Source organism: Narcine bancroftii, chromosome 5 (assembly GCF_036971445.1).
Source record: "Narcine bancroftii isolate sNarBan1 chromosome 5, sNarBan1.hap1, whole genome shotgun sequence".
Classification (NCBI taxonomy): Eukaryota; Metazoa; Chordata; class Chondrichthyes; order Torpediniformes; family Narcinidae; genus Narcine; species Narcine bancroftii.
Window position 1 is genome coordinate 38385311 of NC_091473.1, and position 20331 is coordinate 38405641.

Consider the following 20331-nt stretch of genomic DNA (forward strand, 5'->3'; position numbering starts at 1 on the left):
AAATTACTCTTGGTATGTACATATTGTAGGTGTTATGTGACCTTTAAAACAATTTATCTTACTATTTAACAAGTTGAAATGACAAATTTAATTTTAGCTCTCAGCATAATTATCTTTAAGAACTAAACCAACAAGTAATTACTTATTAACATATCCACCACATCCCAACATTGCACTCTACTTGCCTTGCTATTCAGTCAAAACATATAGTATAAGGTTAATTTTGTGTACCTGATGTAAAAGTATGGGAACTACAGAAAAAATTAATTTGAGAGGGAAACTATTTCTCTTTTCTTGGTGTTCATTATTCCAGAACAAAACTACCATCATATACAAATCCCATGGACAAGAGTTTGTCACGTTAAATAAACTGAGAAATGAATGATGTCATTTGATGAGGGTTAACTTTACATACCTTAATAGAAAATAATTAAAGCAAAAATGAGGCATGGAGAATGCATAGAACAGGTTTTATGTAATTTCAAAGAAATTGTTAGTGTTTTTACTGCTATTTCTGAATGTGCAAGAGATCATGATTAATTTAACAATTGTGTGATTTTGAATTATAATAAATGATCATCCTCAATCAGAAACTGACTGGAACCAGAATTAAGACTGAGTGACATTATTTGCTGTTATAAATTAACTCCCCTTTCCCCAAGAAGTTTAACCTTGGTAGTTTTCTGATGATGGGTTAGCTATCCATCTGGCACAGGCAGCTCATCAAATAATTTAAGGTAATTAGCTTTTCTGGACCTATTAACTGGCTAGCCAATCAGAAGTCCCTTCTGTGTAAGTATTGAGAAGAGCAATCCTCCTGTGTGTCTGTCAGGAACTTGGTTCTCTAGCTCCTCTCTCCATCCTTTTTGCTCACTGTCTGATGTTCTGACAGATGAGCTAGTGCTTGAAATGAGCATCCCATCTGGGCCTTCATTGAAACTAGTTACTCCCACCTCTAATACCATGACGGATCTTTACCCTTTGCTTCAGTTTATTTAATGTTGTCACCTTCAGCCATAATGACATACCTCAATTGTCTCCTGGGTGTCCTACATTTCAGCTGTTTCTAATCCTGAGCATTTTGTATCCAGAACAAGCCCCATTTACCAATCATCCTGTGCCTGGCTTGCATCTTGATGCCTGGCTTAGCTGCAGTTCAGCTTTAAAATTCTCATGTTTGTTTTAAAATTTATTATTACTTTTGCAGTCATTTCTACATATATAATCTTCCGTTCAAGTATTATCAAGTGATAAGACTTTCCAACGACTTGCTCATGAAGTCCCTTTGGATTTAATTGGGAGCTTTCAGCTCCAGATTTCATCACAGTCTTCATCCAAACCTGGACCAAAGAATTGAATACCAGAGGTATAGTGAGGGTGACTGCCCCCTGCAATAAGGCCACATTTTGGTGGTATGGTTTTCAAAGAGACTTGAGGAAAACACTCCAATGACTGGAATTGTATCTTGCATTCAATAAGATGAGTTGGCTGCCAGTACAGAGGCATTATTTGCAGAAGCAGGGCCTATCCTAACCATCTTCACTGAATTCATCAGTACCTCATCATTCCGTGATATCAGAAGTGGAGATGTCAGATTCTGATTTCAGATTTATTATTAGAGTACATACATGACATCATATACAAACTTGAGATTCTTTTCTTCCTGAGGACAAGGCAGAATGGCCACATATTGGTAGTGCAAAAAAAAAACTGACTCAATGTATTCATGTAAACAAATAAAGAAATGTAAACAACCTGACTGTGCAATACAGAGAGAAAAACAATAAAGCACAAAAGTAAGAATCCTTAACTAAGTCCCTGATTGAGTTTGTTGTTGAGGAGCCTGATGGTGGAGGGGCAGCAGATGTTCCTGAACCTGCAGTGTGAGTCTTGTGGCACCTATATCTCTTTCCTGATGGTAGAAATGAGAACATAGTGTGTGCTGGGTGGTGTGGATTCTTGACGATTGCTGCTGTTCTCTGATGGCAGCGTTCCCTGTAGATTTTCTCAATGATGGGGAAGGTTTTACCCATGATATCCTGGGTTGTGTTTATGCTCAGGGGTATTGGTGTCCCCATACAAGACCATGATGCAGCCAGTCAGCACACTTTCTAACACACATCTGTAGAAATTTGCCAGGGTTTCTGGTGTCATGCCAAACTTCTGCAAACTCCTGAGGAAGTAGAGGCACTGATGTGCTTTCTTCATGATGCCATTAATGTGTTGGGTCTAGGAAAGATCCTCTGAGATTGTGACTCCCAATAACTCAAATTTACTCACCCTCTCCACCTCTGATCCCCCAATGATCAAAGGATTTGTACATCCTTTCCTTTCCTGAAGTCAATAATCAGCTCCTTAGTTTTGGTGACATTGGATGCAAGATTGTTGTTGTACACCATTCAGCCATTTTCAATCTCCCTCCTGAATACTGACTCATCACTCCTTCTTATACAACCCACTGATGTACTGAGTGACACAGTCATTGCTGTATAGCAAGTAGACCAGAGGTCTAAGAACACAGCCCTGTGGTGCTCTGGTACCGATGGAGATTGTGGAGATGTTCTTATTAATCCTCACTGATTGTGGTCTGGACGTGAGGAAATCAAAGATCCAATTTCACAGTGGGGTGTTGAGACCCAGGTGTTGGAGTTTGCTGATCATTTTTGAGGGGATGATGGTGTAGTCGATAAATAGCACCCTTCTTTGTTGTCCAGTTGTTCCAGAGCTTTGTGTAGAGCCAGTGAGATGGCATCCACCTGTTGCTACAATCAGTGACTTGGATCAGGTCCATGTCACTGCTCAGACAGGAGCTGATATGTTTCAACTCCAACCTTTCAGAACACTTCATCACTGTTGATGTAAATGCCACTGGTCACTAGTCATTTAGGCAGATCACCACACTCTTCTTAGGCACTGTTATGATTGATGCCTGTTTGAAACATGTGGGTACCATGCTCTGCTGAGTGAGATGTTGAAGATATCTGTGAATACATTGGCAAGTTGGTCAGCATAGATTTTTAATACTCAACCATCTGGACCAGATGCTTTCCTCGGATTCAGTCTCCTGAAGGCAACCCACAGGAAATCCTCAGATGCAGAGAGGAGAGGATCATCAGGGGACACGTGAGTATGCAGTAGTGGTTCTTTCTTGTTCTTATGGTTGAATTGGGTATAGAAGGCATTGAGTTCATCTGGGAGTGAAGCTTTGCCATCTCCTACTGGGCAGGATTTGGGGTCGTGGAAGGCTATGCCATTTAGACCCTGCCACAGCTGTCGGGTATCCTTTGTTGTTTCCATTTTCAGCTGGAAACTCCACTTCTTTTGAGCGATAGCTTTACGAAGGTCATACTTGCTCCTTCTGTAGTGATCTGGATCTCTGGAGTTAAAAGCTTGTGATCTGACTCTCTGCAGGTTTGTGATTTCATTGTTTATCCAGGGCTTCTGGTTGGGGGAAAACCCTGAATGATTTGGTGGGGACACACTCATCCTCAGTTGATTTTATAAAGTGTGTGACAGCCCTCGTGCAATCATTCAGATCCTCTGCTGAGTTCTTGCACACTGCCCAATCCACTGACTTGAGGAAGTCCTATAACTATTCTTCAGCCTCCTGTGAGCACATTTTAGCTTTCCTAATCTCCGGAGACTCTCTTTTTAGGCTGTATGATTCTATCACCAATGTGTATATGTACAGATGGTAGTGTAGGATGACTGTGATTGGCTGAGAGTGTAGCCACACCTACTGGCAGGTCTTAAAGGATTGCTCCTAGCAAGACCAGGTCATTCTGGACTGGTCGACCTACTTGTGATATGCTCCATTCTTTTAGTTAATAAAAGTCTTGGTTTGGATCAACAAGTCTTTGGTTCTTTTGACGCGCTCTACAATTTTATTAACTAAAAAGTTTTGAAGGGATGGAGCATATGCTACGGCTGGAATGCCTCGAAATCGACCCACAGTCAGCTAGAGCTGGGTGAGATGCTTTGAAACATACTTACAGCTCTCTGACCCTGCCGTGATAGAGGACAGCCGTTGACTACTGATATTGATGACTATGGTGTCCCCAAGAGTCTACCAGAGAGTCCAGGATGTGACCACTTACGCCACAGCCATGAAGGTGCTGAAAAGGCTCTACGAATGACCGGTGAACTGGGTCTATGCTCAGTACAAACTTGCTACAAGGAGGCAACAGCCCGATGAGTCCTGTAGAGCTTGTATTCAGGCACTAAGGGTAACGGGCAGGGATTGTGCCTGCACAGACAGAACTGCTGCGGAGACCACAGACTATTTCATTCGGGATGCCTATGAGGCTGGGGTTCGATCGAATGAGGCAGTGCCTGCTAGAGCACGGGGGAGAAAACCTGGAGGACGTGATCCAGATCGCAGAGACGATGGAGGCTGCGGTCTTAAGTATGGACATGTACTCTCGGAGCTGGACCCCACATCCTGATGTGAGTAGGATGCCCTCCCTCTACCCTACTACTGCCACTATGCTGCCCGATGCAACCCCAAAGTGTTATTTCTGTGGGAAGGACAAGCACAGCAGGTCCCAGTGCCCGGTGAGAAAAGCCAGGTGTCAGAAGTGCCTTAAAAACGGCCACTTTGCTGTAGTCTGCCACTCCAAAATGGATGCCATCAAACACAGTACCTCATGTGAAGCCCAATCGCCACTCTCCATTTCAAACACTTCTTCCTCTGAGCTCTCGTCTAATGAGAGCGAGGACTCCACCGCACGGCAGCACCTGACATCACAGGCCAGACGCCGAGTGCGGAAGGTATAACCCACCCTCGCCACAATGTCATTCACCCTACCTCATGAAGCAACGTCTGACCAGGCCGCAGGCCTGACCTCAATGGCCGCCACCGCTGCCGACCGGGGACCCGCCGTCACCGCTGCCGACCGGGGACCCGCCGTCACCGCTGCCGACCGGGGACCCGCCGTCACCGCTGCCGACCGGGAACCTGCCACCGATGCTGCTGCCGACCGGGGACCCGCTGCCGCTGACCGCCCCACCACCGACGGCAAGCAGTGACCCCCAACACTTACCATTCACTGGCCGACACCCCCAGCAGGCTGCAGGCAGCAACACCAACTCCTCAACGCTATCTTTTCAGGCCCAACTGTTTGCGTGATGTCATCACACATGTTGCGTAACGTCATCACGCAGAACTCCACTGTCCCCATTACAAGTCTCTGCATCAGTAACCCTTGACCAGGACTTCCCCCAACCCCTCACAAAAGCAATGGAACGGATTAAAGTGCATGGACACTATACCAATTGCTTATTTGACTCGGGGTCAACTGACAGTTTTATCCACTCAGACCTGGCCCACCGTTGTGGACTGGCTACTCTCCCCACTGCACAAAGAATTTCATTGGCGACCAGATCGCACTTGACTGGAGTAAAGGGGTACTGCGTGGCGACCCTGAATGTCCAGTGCATCATGTTCACAGACTTCAAACTATTTGGCCTTCCCCAATTGTGCCCCTCTGCACTGCTGGGACTGGATTTTCAGTGCCAGTTTCAAACAGTTTCCCTGCACTTTGGGGGGGGGAGCATTAGGCACCGCTCTCTGTCTGTAACCACTCCACCCCGGAAACCTTCTGCCAGTGGCAGCCCGAGCCACCCGTCCCCGCGCCCCAGGGCCTCACCTGTAGTCTCTCCACCCTCTGAGTTGCTCCGCCAGTGCTTTTCACAAATCTCATACTTGGCTGGAAGCCTGTGACCACCAAAAGCCGGCAATATTGTTATGAACACAGGAAATTTATCACAAGCGAGGTGCCCAGACTGCTGGACGAGGGCATTATCGAACCTAGCTCGAGTCCATGGAGGGCCCAGGTGGTGGTTGTTAAAAACGGGAAGAAGTCACAGATGGTGGTTGACTACAGCCAGACAATCAACCGCTTCATGCTTCTGGATGCGTACCTCCTTCCACGTATCACGGATGTGGTGAATCAGATCGCCCAATACCATGTATATTCCACCACTGACTTACGTTCGGCCTATCATCAGCTCCCGATCCGCTGAGAAGACTGGCCTTTCTCGGCCTTCGAAGCGAATGGGCAGCTGTATCAATTCCTCCGGGTACCCTTTGGGGTCAAAAATGCGTCGTGGTCTTCCAGCGGGAACTGGACCGGATGGTGGACCAGAACGGGCTGACTGCTACTTTCCCATATCTGGACAATGTCACCATCTGCGGCCATGACACGGAGGATCATGATGCCAACCTTGAGAAATTTTTTCAGATTGCAATTCGGCTGAACTTGACCTACAATTTCGACAAGTGTGTCTTCCGGACCACTCGGCTCACAATTCTGGATTGTGTGGTGGAGAATGGGGTAGTCTTGCTGGACTCTGACCGCATGCATCCCCTCATGGACTTTCCCCCCCCCCCCCCCCCCCCCCCACCCCCACACCCAGAAGGCACTCAGATGCTGCCTGGGCTTTTTTTCTTACTATGCCCAATGAGTTCCACACTATGCCGACAAGGCACGGCCACTCATCAAGACCACCTCCTTCCCCCTGTCAACCTAAGCCAGAGCGGCCTTCGACTGCATCAAATCGGACATTGCTGCTTCAACACTGCACGCCATCGACGAGTCCATTCCATTCCAAGTCGAGAGCAATGCATCCGACTTTGCACTGGCAGCCACTTTGAACCAGGCCGGACAGCCGGTAGCCTTCTTCTCCAGAACCCTCCAGGGTCCTGAGAGCCGACACTTCTCTGTCAAGAAGTAGGCCCAGGCCATAGTCGAAGCAGTACGTCATTGGAGATGCTTCCTCACTGGCAGGCGCTTTACGCTGCTGATCGACCAACGCGCAGTCTCCTTCATGTTTAGCAATACCCAGCGAGGTAAGATCAAGAATGACAAAATCGGCAGGTGGAGAATCGAGCTCTCCACCTTTAATTATGACATACTGTATCAGCCAGGTCAACTCAACGACCCACCAGATGCTCTCTCCAGGGGGACTTGCGCCAACATACAACTCGACAGGCTGCAGAAACTCCACGAGGAGCTCTGTCTTCCAGGGGTCAATAGGTTCGCGCACTTTGTCAAAACTCGCACCCTGCCCTACACGGGCGAGGAGATTCACTCCTTGAGCCTGCCCGGTGTGCGCTGAGTGCAAGCCCCACTTCTTCCATCCGGAGAACGCCCACGTCATCAAAGCCACCTGACCCTTTGAGCGTCTCAGCGTAGATTTGAAGGGGCCCCTACCGTCAACCAACTGTAACACCTACATCCTTATGGACATCGACAAGTACTCCCACTTCCCGTTCGCTGTGCCCTGCTCGGACATGACTGCCTCCTCAGTTATAGAGGCCCTGCACAGCATCTTCGCCATCTTCGGGTACCCCGTTACATCCACAGTGACAGGGGGTCCTCGTTTATGGGGGCAGAGCTGCAGCAGTACCTTCTGGAGCGTGGTATTGCTTCAAGCAGGACCACCAGCTATAACCCATGTGGTAATGGGCAAGTCGAAAGAGAGAATGCCACAGTCTGGAAAGCGGTTATGCTTGCCCTCCGGTCCAAAGGTCTCCCCACCTCTCACTGGCAGGATGTGCTCACTAGTGCCCTACACTCCATCCGCTCCCTCCTATGCACCACGACCAATGCCATCCCCCATGAAAGGATGTTCTCTTTCCTGAGGAAATCAGAGTCGGGTACGACCGACCATACCGGCGTGGCTCATGGTTCCTGGTCCAGTCCTCTTACGACGCCACGTCCGGTACTCAAAAATGACCCCTTGGTTGACCGAGTTACTCTGCTTCATGTGAACCCACATTATGCCTATGTTGAGTACCCGGACAGGCGGGAGGACAGTATTGGTAAGGGACCTAGCCCAAGGCGGATCAGGCGCAGCAGTGCCCCAGGTCATGTGCTTGAACAGAGGGACCAGCACCACTCCACCAGCTCAGGCCAGACTGTCGACAATGCCACTGGGGAATTGAGCGAAGCAGTGGCCGCACTCTATGGGCCTGCCGGCGACACAAGTCCGGCGACCCCAATCCCGGCGCCACAGCGGTCACGTTGGATGGTCGGGCCCCTGACCGGTACAGCCCCTAACCTCCATCCACCCTGGGGTCAGTTCTCAAAGAAGGGGTGAATGTGATGGTACAGATTCTATCACCAATGTGTATATGTACTTATGTACAGATGATAGTGATTGGCTGAGAGCGTAGCCGCACCTACTGGCAGGTCTTAAAGGATTGCTCCTATCCAGACCAGGTCATTCTGGACTGATTGACCTACTTGTGATACGCTCCAGTCTTTTAGTTAATAAAAGCTCTGGTTTGGATCAACAAGTCTTTGGTTCTTTCGACGCGCTCTCCAACTACGTAATATTAAATGTGCATGCGTTTAATGGTATTAAAAGCACCTAGTTCAGTACAGCCAACCAGGAAATATAACTCTTGAATTTATGGGACAGGAACAGCAGTAATGAATGTCTGGATACTGGCTGCCTGAGGCTTTCCTCCTCCCCACCTGCAAGGCTATGTCAAATAGCATTCATTAATCAAGATAAGTCTTGCATTTTTCCAAGCCCAAAGATCACTCCGTGTACATCTCAGTGGCCCCGTTCTGTTTCCTTGCCTTCTTATGATAGGCAGTAAAGAAATCCTAATTTTACTGAAATTCACAATGTTCCTGAATTTTATTTGTTAATGGGTGCATCATCTTGTATTTCATAATTTTCCCTGCGTTGTGGCCTCTCTCCATTTTTCTGCTTGCTATTTAATATTGTGTATCACCATGGACCAGTAATGCAATTTATTTCAAGGAAATAAAAGACAAACACATGATGCTGGGAGATTGCAATCGGAGAGAATTGTTTTGATTGATGTTACATTTTATGGAACTTGCTAATCTTTTGCACATTAAAGAAATTTTGCTGGTCTATTGTATTGTAATTTGAACTATATATCTATATCTTTATGTGGAGAATATCCAAATTTTGAAAGCAATTATACAGTAAATTTAGCTATAATTTGCAACTATATATATCTTGGAAATTGGGTGAATTTGAAATGAAGGCAATGCAGCTGTTGTATGTTGACACCCTCCAATGCCCTTTAAATAAGTCCATGTAAATTAGTTTCCATAAGAACAATGAAATTAAAGTTGCTCAAACACAGCACATGTATTTAGCACAAATGACATGAATTCAATTATTTTGATGTATCATATTAGCTGTGATCATGAGTTGAGAAAGTAGTTCTTGTTTTCTCTAACATTATTCCATTGTTTTATTACTCCATCTAATATTATTCCATAAGATTAGTTCTTATATTCTTTCTCTAAATGACAGATGGAATTTCACTGAGAGACCATAGACGGCTCTCAAGAGAGCATAGATGGCTGGAGGTGGCACCCATTCCCCTCCATGTGGGGGATAAAAGTGCCTGTTAAAATTGCATTCAAAATGGTCAACAGCCAGACAAGTATTTCTCTTTCAAAAAAACATTTGTTTGATCAGACTGAACTAGCAAGACAATACTCAACATTTCTGCCCCTCATTTCTCTGATTACAGAACAGGCTGAGTTGCCACAGTTTTAAAGCTGAGTGGAATCTCAGGGAGTTGGAGATATTGAATTAACAGCAATTCATGTTGGAAAATCTCAATGGATCAGAGTCATTTCTTAGAGAATGAGGAGAAAATAGAGGGTCATACTTCTTCCCTCAGGAAGAAACCTTGGTTGAAGTTTCCATCTCTAGGAATTGTTAAGCAAAATACATTGCTTAACAATGCCCTCCCTCCCACTGATGATCGTGATATTGTTCTGCAATTACAATGTGCCCCAATGTGCAGATTTTTCATTTTATGAACAATTTGACCATATGAGAAATGATTAGTGTTTAATTGTAGTTCCTATTTTTTTTTCATTGTTTTTCTTTCATTATCCACCCACTTTACAATTTACTGTTCTCTTTCCTGACTGTGGCATTTACATGAAAACTCTTGAGTTTTGCTCCCAGGAATTTGCCAATGTTGTTCTTGCACATCTGCAGAGTTGTACAAACATATCAGCTAGTTACCCTTCCTACCAATATTATTTCAGTGTTTGGGGGTGTATTTCATGGAGGCTGCGGGCATGGACATTCTCTTTGCCCCTTTGTCGCACAGGACACTGACCTATCACTGTGATTCCTCACCAAATCAGCCTCTTTATTAACATAAATATTACTGGCACTGTTCTACTTACAACAGATGTATTTAATCCTGACATTGCAGGGTCTCCAACAGGCAAGCATTTATTGCCTTGCTGTTTGCAAGCTGACATTAACAGAAGCACTTCATCAGGATCCGTAGCAACCTTGATGTCAGAGAGTCCTTTTGCCCAAGCTGATGATCCCACAAGCCACAGGAATGAGAACACCACAGTCACAATGAAATCCTGAAAAACATTTTAAAGTTTATAAGTTGTATATTTTTGTTGGAAAGGCATACAATAATGGCATATTTCCATTTGAGGTTCCTTACATAAAAAGAAATCTGTTAGTTCTACAAGTTATAATTTGAATATATTCTCCCTGTCCCCAGCCCAGTGCAAAGTCAAATCCATAAGCTCCTTCACTCTCTGTACTGTTCAGTACCTTTCTTATTCCATTGGAAAGGGTGTCTGTGGAAGATTACAATTTGACTGTGTCTGCAGAAGATGTGGATCCAAATATTGAAAGAAGAAGCTTGTAGAGAAGTTAGAGAAGTGAGATATTAAAGTAGCACTGATAAGTTGTGAAAGAGAGCATAATTTGATGTGCATATCACAGACTGTGGAATATAGCCATATGCCTGATATCTGCTCCTGCACTCGCTCAGAACTGGAATGTTTCTTCTTTGCTGCCAGTTTCCACCTAGCTCTCACTTTCACATGGTCAGTCTCTGACTCTTGCTGTCACCCTTATATCTTTACTTCAGGGATAGGCTTCTCTCAAATATTCACTAAAAGGGCTTGGATTCCCAGAACAGGCTGAATGATGGTGAGCTCATTGTAATACACATTTACAATGTATATTTGCCATAAATTCAAACTGCAGCCTAATAGGTACTTACAAAGAAGAACTAATAATAATAAACTAATTGAATTAAATTAAAAGTGACAATAAAAACATGATAGGTAATAAATTTTCACAGTAATCCTAGTTCAAATAAAGCAACTTGCATTAGTGCAGACAATTCATGAACAGTGTACCAAGGGGAGGTTCAAGAGTCTCACAGCAATTAGAAAGAACTGTTCTTGAACTTTGAGGTAACTTGTTTTTAGCCTTTTCTCCCATCTTGCTTCATGAAAGGGCTCCATTAAACATATTCAGTCTCCAATGCATGTATTTTGATGATGTTGTCTATCATACCAGTGGTTTTGAAACGTTATTTTTCTCTCATAGCTTCCCAAATTCTATGATTTGCGAAGGCCTTTGAATATCGCTACTCTGTTTCCTGCGCCATTCATCTCATCCCACCTTCTCCCACCAGGACCAAAGATAGGGTTCCTCCTGAAACTCCACCATCCTTTCTCCATATTCAACTGATTGCCTTCAGTTATTTCAGACATTTCCATCATGATACTCCCATAGACAGGCCCTCCTCTCCCCTGCTCTTCCTACAATGTGAATACCATTGTTTTCTTCCAGATACTGTTGCTCACTCTTTCACCTTCAAAACCCATGGTCCTCAGCAACCACAGAACACATAACACCCACCTCTCCTCGCAATTCAAGACTTCAAGCACTCTCAACAGACAAGGCAGTGAGTTATTTCTATTTTATAATCCAGGTACTGCCATAAATGCTTACAACGTGTCTCCTCTGCATTGAGAAAACCAAATGCAGAATTTCACAGTTCGGTTTGTGAGCATGACCCCAAGCTTACTGTGGTCTATCACTTTAATTCTCCAGCTCACTTTAATTTGACTTCCCCGTTTTCAGCCTTTCACACTGGTCCAATGAAACCCAGAGCATTTTTGAAGAATAACAGATCATGTTTTGACAGGGCACATAAGAGCCCTTGAGGCTCAACATTGAATGCAACTTTTCCAGATAATCAGCTATTGTCCCCTGTATCTCACTTTTCACTGTATTTTTTTTTAAAAGAAATTTCTTTCACTTTTTTCTTCTTGCATTTTCCGCAGGCAAACCTTTTGCTAGCTTTAGCATATACTTCCTGGTTCCATTACAAACTTTAAAAAAATTATTTTTATCCTTTACATTTTTTCAGACCTGCCTTCAAGTTCTTTCTGCACTTCTCAACCCATTTCTTTCCCACAGAGAGCTTTCAATTTCAGCTTTTTCCAGCTATGATTAATTTGAAACTCTCTCCCCCCCTCCCCCACAGATACCATTTAATCTAATTAGTGTTTGAACATTTTGTATTTTACTTGAGATTTTTGGCGTGTGCAGTATTGTATTTTGGATAATGCCTATGAAGGATGACACCAGATTTGTAGTTAACTGTAACTGGCAGGAGTTCAGCAAAAGCCAACAAGTTTCAGATTACAAATTTCATATTTATTGTCAAAGTGCATACATGGCATCACATACCACCCTGAGATTCTATTTCTGCGGGTGAAGCAGAATTTCCACTTATTGGTAGTGCAAAAAAAAACTGAACATGGCATATATTTGTAAACAAAAACCTGTAAATAGATAATGAATGTAAACAAACTGACAGTGCAATACAGACAGAATTTTTTAAAAAAATCAATAAAGTGTACAAGTAAGAGTCCTTAAATGAGTCCCTGATTGAGTTTGTTGTTGAGGAGTCTGATGGTGGAGGGGTATCAGCTGTTCCTGAATCTGGTGGTGCAAGTCTTGAGGCACCAATACCTCTTTCCTGATAGCATCAGCGAGAACAGAGCGTGCTGGGTGGTGTGGATTCTTGATGATTGCTGCTGCTGCTCTCCAACGGCAACATTCTCAATGGTGGGGAAGGTTTTGCCTGTGATGTCCTAGGCATGTATGCTAAGTATGGAAACTAAGGACTTATCTGAGCAAATAATTTAACTTTAAAATTGAATGTACACTTCAATGATAATTTGTCAGAAGCTAAGAAATGGAAATCTTTATTTTACTCAAAATATAATATTATACCAGATATAAACTATCAACAGGGAACCTGAAGAATAAATGAGTCTTCTGGCCTTTTTATTACTGATGAATTTACAAACTCTTTCCTTTCCAAAGTCTTTGAATGAGTTTCCCAAATCCACAGCCATGGCTCCAAGTTTGAACCTCACCAAACCTACCCCTACCAGAACATTAAATGGCTAGCCTCCCTGTGTAAACAATCTCTCGTAAGTAAGTGGGAGTTCACCTGGGAAAATAGTGACAAAATTTTCCAAAAAAAAATAGGAATTGCACATTAGCAAACTGACAATCCCAAAGGACAAATACTGACAGTTTTCTTTGGCTTGGCTTCGCGGATGAAGATTTATGGAGGGGGTAAAAGTCCACGTCAGCTGCAGGCTCGTTTGTGGCTGACAAGTCTGATGCGGGACAGGCAGACACGGTTGCAGCGGCTGCAGGGGAAAATTGGTTGGTTGGGGTTGGGTGTTGGGTTTTTCCTCCTTTGCCTTTTGTCAGTGAGGTGGGCTCTGCGGTCTTCTTCAAAGGAGGTTGCTGCCCGCCAAACTGTGAGGCGCCAAGATGCACGGTTTGAGGCGATATCAGCCCACTGGCGGTGGTCAATGTGGCAGGCACCAAGAGATTTCTTTAGGCAGTCCTTGTACCTTTTCTTTGGTGCACCTCTGTCACGGTGACAGTTTAGTGCAGAGCTATTTGCACTTTGCAGAGTTATGGAAGTTAATTCTATTATGTACTGTAGTCTTTGAAGTCAAGTGACAGTATTAAAACAAAAAAGAAAAAAAGTATTGTGTAGCAACCTCAATTTGAAAAAAAAATCTCCTTTGTTCTGGCTCTCCCATGTTTCCTTGGTAAACACAGAAAGTCATCTTAAATTTCTGGTTGTCTCTCTCGCATTCACCCTTTAGACCAGCTATTTTTAACTGGGGGCTACAGCACATCTAAGGGAAGCCATCAATGGAAATCATAATTTTTTAAAAAATGTTTTAATATGTAGTTCGTAGGAGAGAAGTATGGAAGAAACTAACTCAACTGCTTCACAGGGAATGGGGCCCATAAACTTTGATAAACATCCTAAGGCGGCATAGCAAAAAATGTTTGGAATGGCTGCTTTTGACCATTTCCACAGTATAACCCAGAGTTTTCCATCTCCACCATAACACATTTGAAACATGTTCGGAGATAGAGCAAAAAAAAACCCTCTAGAAACAACCTCTTAGTATTATCTTTTAGATGTTCTTTCATGGCTAGAGAAACTGTTGGATAAATACTTTAAGCTTAAACTAATTTTTGGTGATGAATCATTGTCTTCATTTAAAAAAAATGTAAACTGATAAGCAACAATTACCATTGTTTTCTTTTAGCATTTACAAGCATGTTATTTTTAAGATTTCATCCTGTTCTTCAGAAGAACTTCCCAATCTTGGTTATGACTTTCCCATTAAAAGTTCACACGTTTCATATATAACTCACAAACCAAATTTGACCATTTTAGAATGCTGTCTGGAAGTCTGTTCAGGTAAATCACTACTAATGAATGGGAGAATCCTTACTGATGTATGTAATCTAAAAAAACTCCCCCACTTTCTATGATTTAAAAACAATGAAAGGGCCATAATTTATAAGCAAAAAAAATCATTTTGTTTAGGTTAGGTCACTATGTCTCAAATTACATTAAAGAAATTAGAATAAGATGCAATTTAATTTTTTATTGAGAAAACAACAATTGCAAACAGATTATGTGTGTATGTATATACACACATATATAGTAACCTATGACCATGTCCTCCTTTGGAATGGCCACTCTAAGGGGTACTGTATTATATTGAATCTTTAACCCATTCTGAATAGATTCCTTTAATTACAATTGATGTAATACGCCTATGGCTAATCGGAATTGATAATTTTGCGATATTCTATAATATTGGCTAGAATTCATTATGTTCTTTCACAATATATGAATAATCATTACAGTCTAACATTTCAACTAGATTCAGTTGATAGAAAATGGTGCATAGAAAGATTTTACAGTACAAATTACTGATTTTAATTGTAGTCTTAGATATCCATTGGACAATATAAAATACACCAACAAAAAGACCCCAGCCTGGATGGTGCCACTCAGCTTTGCCCCTGATAATTGAGATAATTGGTCCTCTAGGTATTGTGTACTAATCTGTTACAGCTGGGTTTAATGGACTGTATGAATGCAGATGTGTGATAATTACAGCCCATGATGTATTGCTATCAGTGGAGCAAAATGGTGTATGTGGTAAATATTCCTGACTCCAGCCTTGTTTGAGGTTTTCAGTTACTGCTAAGTATCAGTCATTTGCTCAATGTATTATAGATCATTGATTATGAAACAGTACGGCACAGTTAAATTGTACTGGTTGAATTATAGAATAATGTATAAAACTCATTCTTCATGCAATCTTGGATCTAATGTGATAATTGTTTTTCATCCTGTGCTATGTAAATGCTCTGAACCTTATAAATCAACTATTCTACTGCCCTTCAAAGAAAATCATGAAATTGTCAATCTTGATGTACCTAGGTTTCTTATTCCACTATATTTGCTCTGTGACAATTGTTCAGTTTTGTCCTTTTGAAGAAAGCAAGACAAATCCAGCCTGGCTAAACTATTTCTTCATCAGCCTAAACTTAATTGTCAGCAGAGTGATGGAAGCCCTCATCAACTTTCTCACCAATAATCTATATACAAATGTCCTGTATGCCATTAGTCATTCAGTTCGAGACCTCATCAAATATTTAATCCAAAATGGACGAAAGAGTTAAGTTTTAGCAGTAAGGAGAGAGTGATTGCCTTGATATTAAGACAGAATTTGATTGGGTGTAGTAATGATACACCCTTGTGAAATGAAATCAATAGCCATCAAAGACAAAATACTCCACCAATTAGAGTCATACCTTTGATTGAAAAAGATAATTATTATTATAAGTGGTAAATCATCCTTGTCCCAAGACATTACTGTAGAAGTTATTCAGGGAAACATTCTTAGGCAAAAACATCTTTGGGTGCTTTTTGAATGACTTTCCTTCTGTTATAAGATAGAGTATCAGACTTCAACAGAGATTTTATCTAAAGGCAATTGGAGTCAGATGATTCAGGCAGTTGGAGTTGAAAAGCTCAAATCAGAAGGAATTTGATTGGGTAATAGAGATCAAGTGACACAGGGTAGTATTAATTCACTTCAACTCAGCAGGCCATGGAGGTGGTGCCATTGATCAGAGGTTCACACAGTATATGTGGCAGTAAGTAGGAAATTTACAACTAATTAGTTTTTTTTCTGCAATAGTATGATAAGTGGGAAAGAACACATAGGTACATAGAAAGTGACAATCCAATGCTATTGTAGAAACTTAGGAACATAGGAAGTAGGGACAGGAGTAGGCCAAAAATGGCCCATTGAGCCTGCTCCGCCATTCAATACGATCATGGCTGATCTAATTTATGACTTAACTCCACCTACCTGCCTTCTCCCCATATCCCCTAATTCCTCTATCATGTAAAACTTAGCTGATGCAAGGGTAGGGTAGGTTGAAGCAGGTACTGAGATTTTGGTGTTTCAAAAGGGATAGGAAGGGAGGAGGAGGTAACATTATAATCAGGGAAAGTATTACAGCTGCAGAAAGGGAATGACATTGTGAAGTGAATACCTACAGAGTCAATATGGGTGATCACTAGTAACCTCTAGGCCCTTGGGACACTGGGGAGAAGATAAGTATACATGTTTTTGGAATGATGCAAAAATAACAGGGTGGTTGATTTGGAAGACTTCAACTTCCCTGATGTTGACTGGCATATCTTTAATGTAAGAAGAATAGATGTGGCTGAATTTGTCAGCTGTATCTAAGAAAAATCCATGATACGGATGTGGACAAGCCAATTTGAAGATGGGCCATATTGGATTTAGTGATGGGTAATGAACCTGGTCAGGTGAAAGACCTTGTTGTGGTGACAATGACCACAACACTCTGACCTTTAGCATAGCTATGGACAAAGATAACTGTAAATAAAATGAAGTACTTAATTGGAAAAGGGATAATTATGATTAGTACAAGGGACCACTTGTGCAAGGTGTTTAAGAACCACTTGTGCAGGGTTCTGGATAGTTTTGTCCCAGTGAGACAGGGAAAAGATGGTAGTTTAAGGGAGCCATGATTGACAAAATGGTGAGAAAACCAGTCAAGAGGAAGAAAAAAGCTTACATAAGGTTTAGAAACCAAAAATCAGGAATGGCTAATGAAAATTGCATGATAGCTAGGAAGTAACTTAAGAAAATACTTGGGGGAGCTAAAAGGAGACATGAGAAAGCTTTGGTAAGTAGAATTATGGAAAAACCTCAGGCATTCTAAGCATATGAGAAGAAAATGTAGGGCCACTTAAGGTTAAATGAGGGAACATGTGCCTGGAGGTCCTAAATTAATATTTTGCTTCAGTGCTCACTAGAGAAAGGTTTGTAGAGAACAGGCTTGATTGCTAGCCTGTTGATTCTTATGTTAAGAAAGTGTAATTGCTGGGTCTTCAAAACATAAGGAGTAATAAGTCCCCAGGACCAGGTGAGATATAGCCATGGTTGCTACATGAAGCAAGGGAAGAGATTGCTAGGGCTTTGGCAATGATCTTTGCATCCTCCCTGGCCACAGGGGAGGTAACCAACAATTGGAGAATGGTAAATTTAAAAAAGGTAATGGGGAGAATCATAGGAATTATAAACCAGTGAGACTTGCATTAATAGTGGGAAGTTATTGGAGAGGATTCTTCGGGCCAAGATGTATGAGCATTTAGAGAAGCATAAATTTCTTGGAATAGTCAGAATAGCTTTGTGAGGAGTAGGTTATGCCTCATGAGCTGAACTGAGTTTTTTGAGGAAGTGTCAAAAATTGAAGGTAGGACAGGAGATGTGGTGTATATGGATTTTAGAAAGGCATTTGACCTGGTCATCCATGAAAGACTCATCAGAAAGTCATGAGGCATGGGATTTGTGGAACCTTGGCTGTGTCAATTCCTGCAGAAACCTGGGGATAATAGTAAATGGAATGTACTCGAGCTTTAAGGTCAGGGGTCTATTCTGGGATCCCTGCTCTTTGTGATTTTTAAATGACCCGGATGAAGAAGTGGAAGGATGGAGTCAGTATGTATACAGATGATCCAGAGATTGGAGATGTTATGGATTGTATAGAAGGTAGTTGTAGGTAGACAGGATACAGAGTTGGGTGCAGAAGTGGCAGATGGTGTTTAATCTCTAAGTGTGAAGTGATGCAATTTGGAAGGTTGAACTTGAAGATGGAATACATGATTAGTGACAGGATTCTTAGTAATTTGGAATAACAGAGGGACCTTGGAGTTGAAAATTCATACATTTCTCAAAGTTGCCATGCAGGTTAATTGGGTAGTTAAGAGTTCTAGTATTCAAGCCTTCATTATTCAGGTGATTGTGCTCAAGTGTCATGAGGTAATGTTGTCGCTCCATAAAACTGGTTAGACCACATTTGGAATATTGGGATTAATTCTAGTTACCTCACAACAGGAAGAATGTGGAAGCTTTGGAGAGGATGCAGAGGAGATTCACCAGAATGTTGCTTGGATTGGAGAATGCATCTTATGAGGCAATGGTAACAGAGCTAGGAATTTTCTCTTTGGAATGGGGGAAAAATGAGAGGTAACTTAAGAGGGCTGAAACATGAAAGTCTGCAGATGTTGTGATAGTTGTCCAAACCAGAAATGCTGGAGGAATTATGCAAGTTTCAATAAAGGTATATTACTGACATTTCAGGCCTGAACACTTCCTCAAAGTAATGAGGTCTACAAGATTGAGAGGCATGGATGTGATTGACAGCTAGCACCTTTTTTTACTGGGGTGACAGTAGCAAATAGAAGAGGACATTTGCATCAGGTAAGTGGAGGAAGGTTTAGGGGAGAAATCATAGAACATTTTTTACACAGTAAGCAGTGGGTGCCTAGCGTGCATTGTTGGGGATATTAATGGAGGCTGAGACAACAGGGATATTTAAAAGCCTCAGAGAGGCATATTGATGCAAGAAAAATAGAGGGTAGGGGTGTGAGATAAAGGTTTACATTGTTGAGTGTCTGTGGGTCGACATAAGGCCTGACTTGTGCTTTAATGTTCTATGCCGGAAAATGACATTGGTAAAGATGGGTTCTTGATAGCTGGCAAATACATGATAGGCTAGAGAATTTCTGTGATGTATGACTTCATGGAGTGTTCACTGGTGATTCCACAAAGTTTAATTACAGTCACTACAACTCTTCAAATGAAGAAAGCCATATGTAAATGCACCAAGACCCAGACAAATCTTCAGTTATGGGCAGATAAATGTATCGTTTGTGCACCTGGTGACCATACATGAGCACTTCCAACAAGACCAAATCTAGCCAACTATCCTTGGCATTCAATGCATTATCACAAACTTCCAACCCGTCTCTCATCTATTAATAGCCTGGGGCAGGGGTGGGGGGTCATTACTGACCAAGAATTGCCATATGCATACCATGCTTCCAAGAGCAGGTCAGAGGCTAAGGTCTTGTGATGCAGATTTTCCACCTTTGGTAATGTGATGGAATACGCTACACTTGACTGGATGACTACAAAACCAACACAACAGCCTGCTTGATTAGAACCTCATTCCTAACTACTGTCATCATTTATTATAAGGAACAAGTCTTCCAATCTTAACTTTCAAAAAACATCTAATGCCATGAACTATTTTGTTTTCAACCTTGGTCTCCTTTCTTTTTAATATTATAGTTTAACATACAAATCCTACATAGAAAGTATTTTAATAAGACAAATAATAGGTCCTATCATATACATATGGTTAGAAAATAAGTAAACTACATTAGATAATCCCTTGGTCTAAACAAAGGGTAAATTCTGTCTAATTTGATAATATGATCTATGACAGCTCCATTTTTAACAAGTTAATCTTTAAAGAAAAAAAACAAAACTAATTCTAATCCACCCCTCCCTGTAATCAAGGTTACCTTGTAGAAAAGGATGTAAAGATATGGTTCAAATAGTGACCTTCAGACACTAGACAGAGAATCTCCAGAGCATCCAAACTTCTTAATTCTTCTAATCATGATGGTATTCTATGAATAGGCCCCACAACTTTTCAAACTGAAACTTTCTATCTTTAATGTTGTATCTAATTTCCTTCAAGCTTGAATTGGGCATTACATTATGTAACCACTGTTGAAAGGTCTCCTTC

General features: G+C 42.1%; 1 protein-coding gene across 1 annotated transcript in view; it reads right to left on the minus strand.

The window, feature by feature from the left end:
• The window catches only part of synpra (synaptoporin a), a 316240-nt gene that overhangs the window by 1735 nt on the left and 294174 nt on the right, over positions 1-20331 (minus strand). Inside the window, exon 5 of the mRNA XM_069937154.1 lies at positions 10203-10394. Within this exon, the coding sequence (XP_069793255.1) occupies positions 10203-10394 (192 nt within the window). The remainder of the gene's footprint in view (positions 1-10202; positions 10395-20331) is intronic.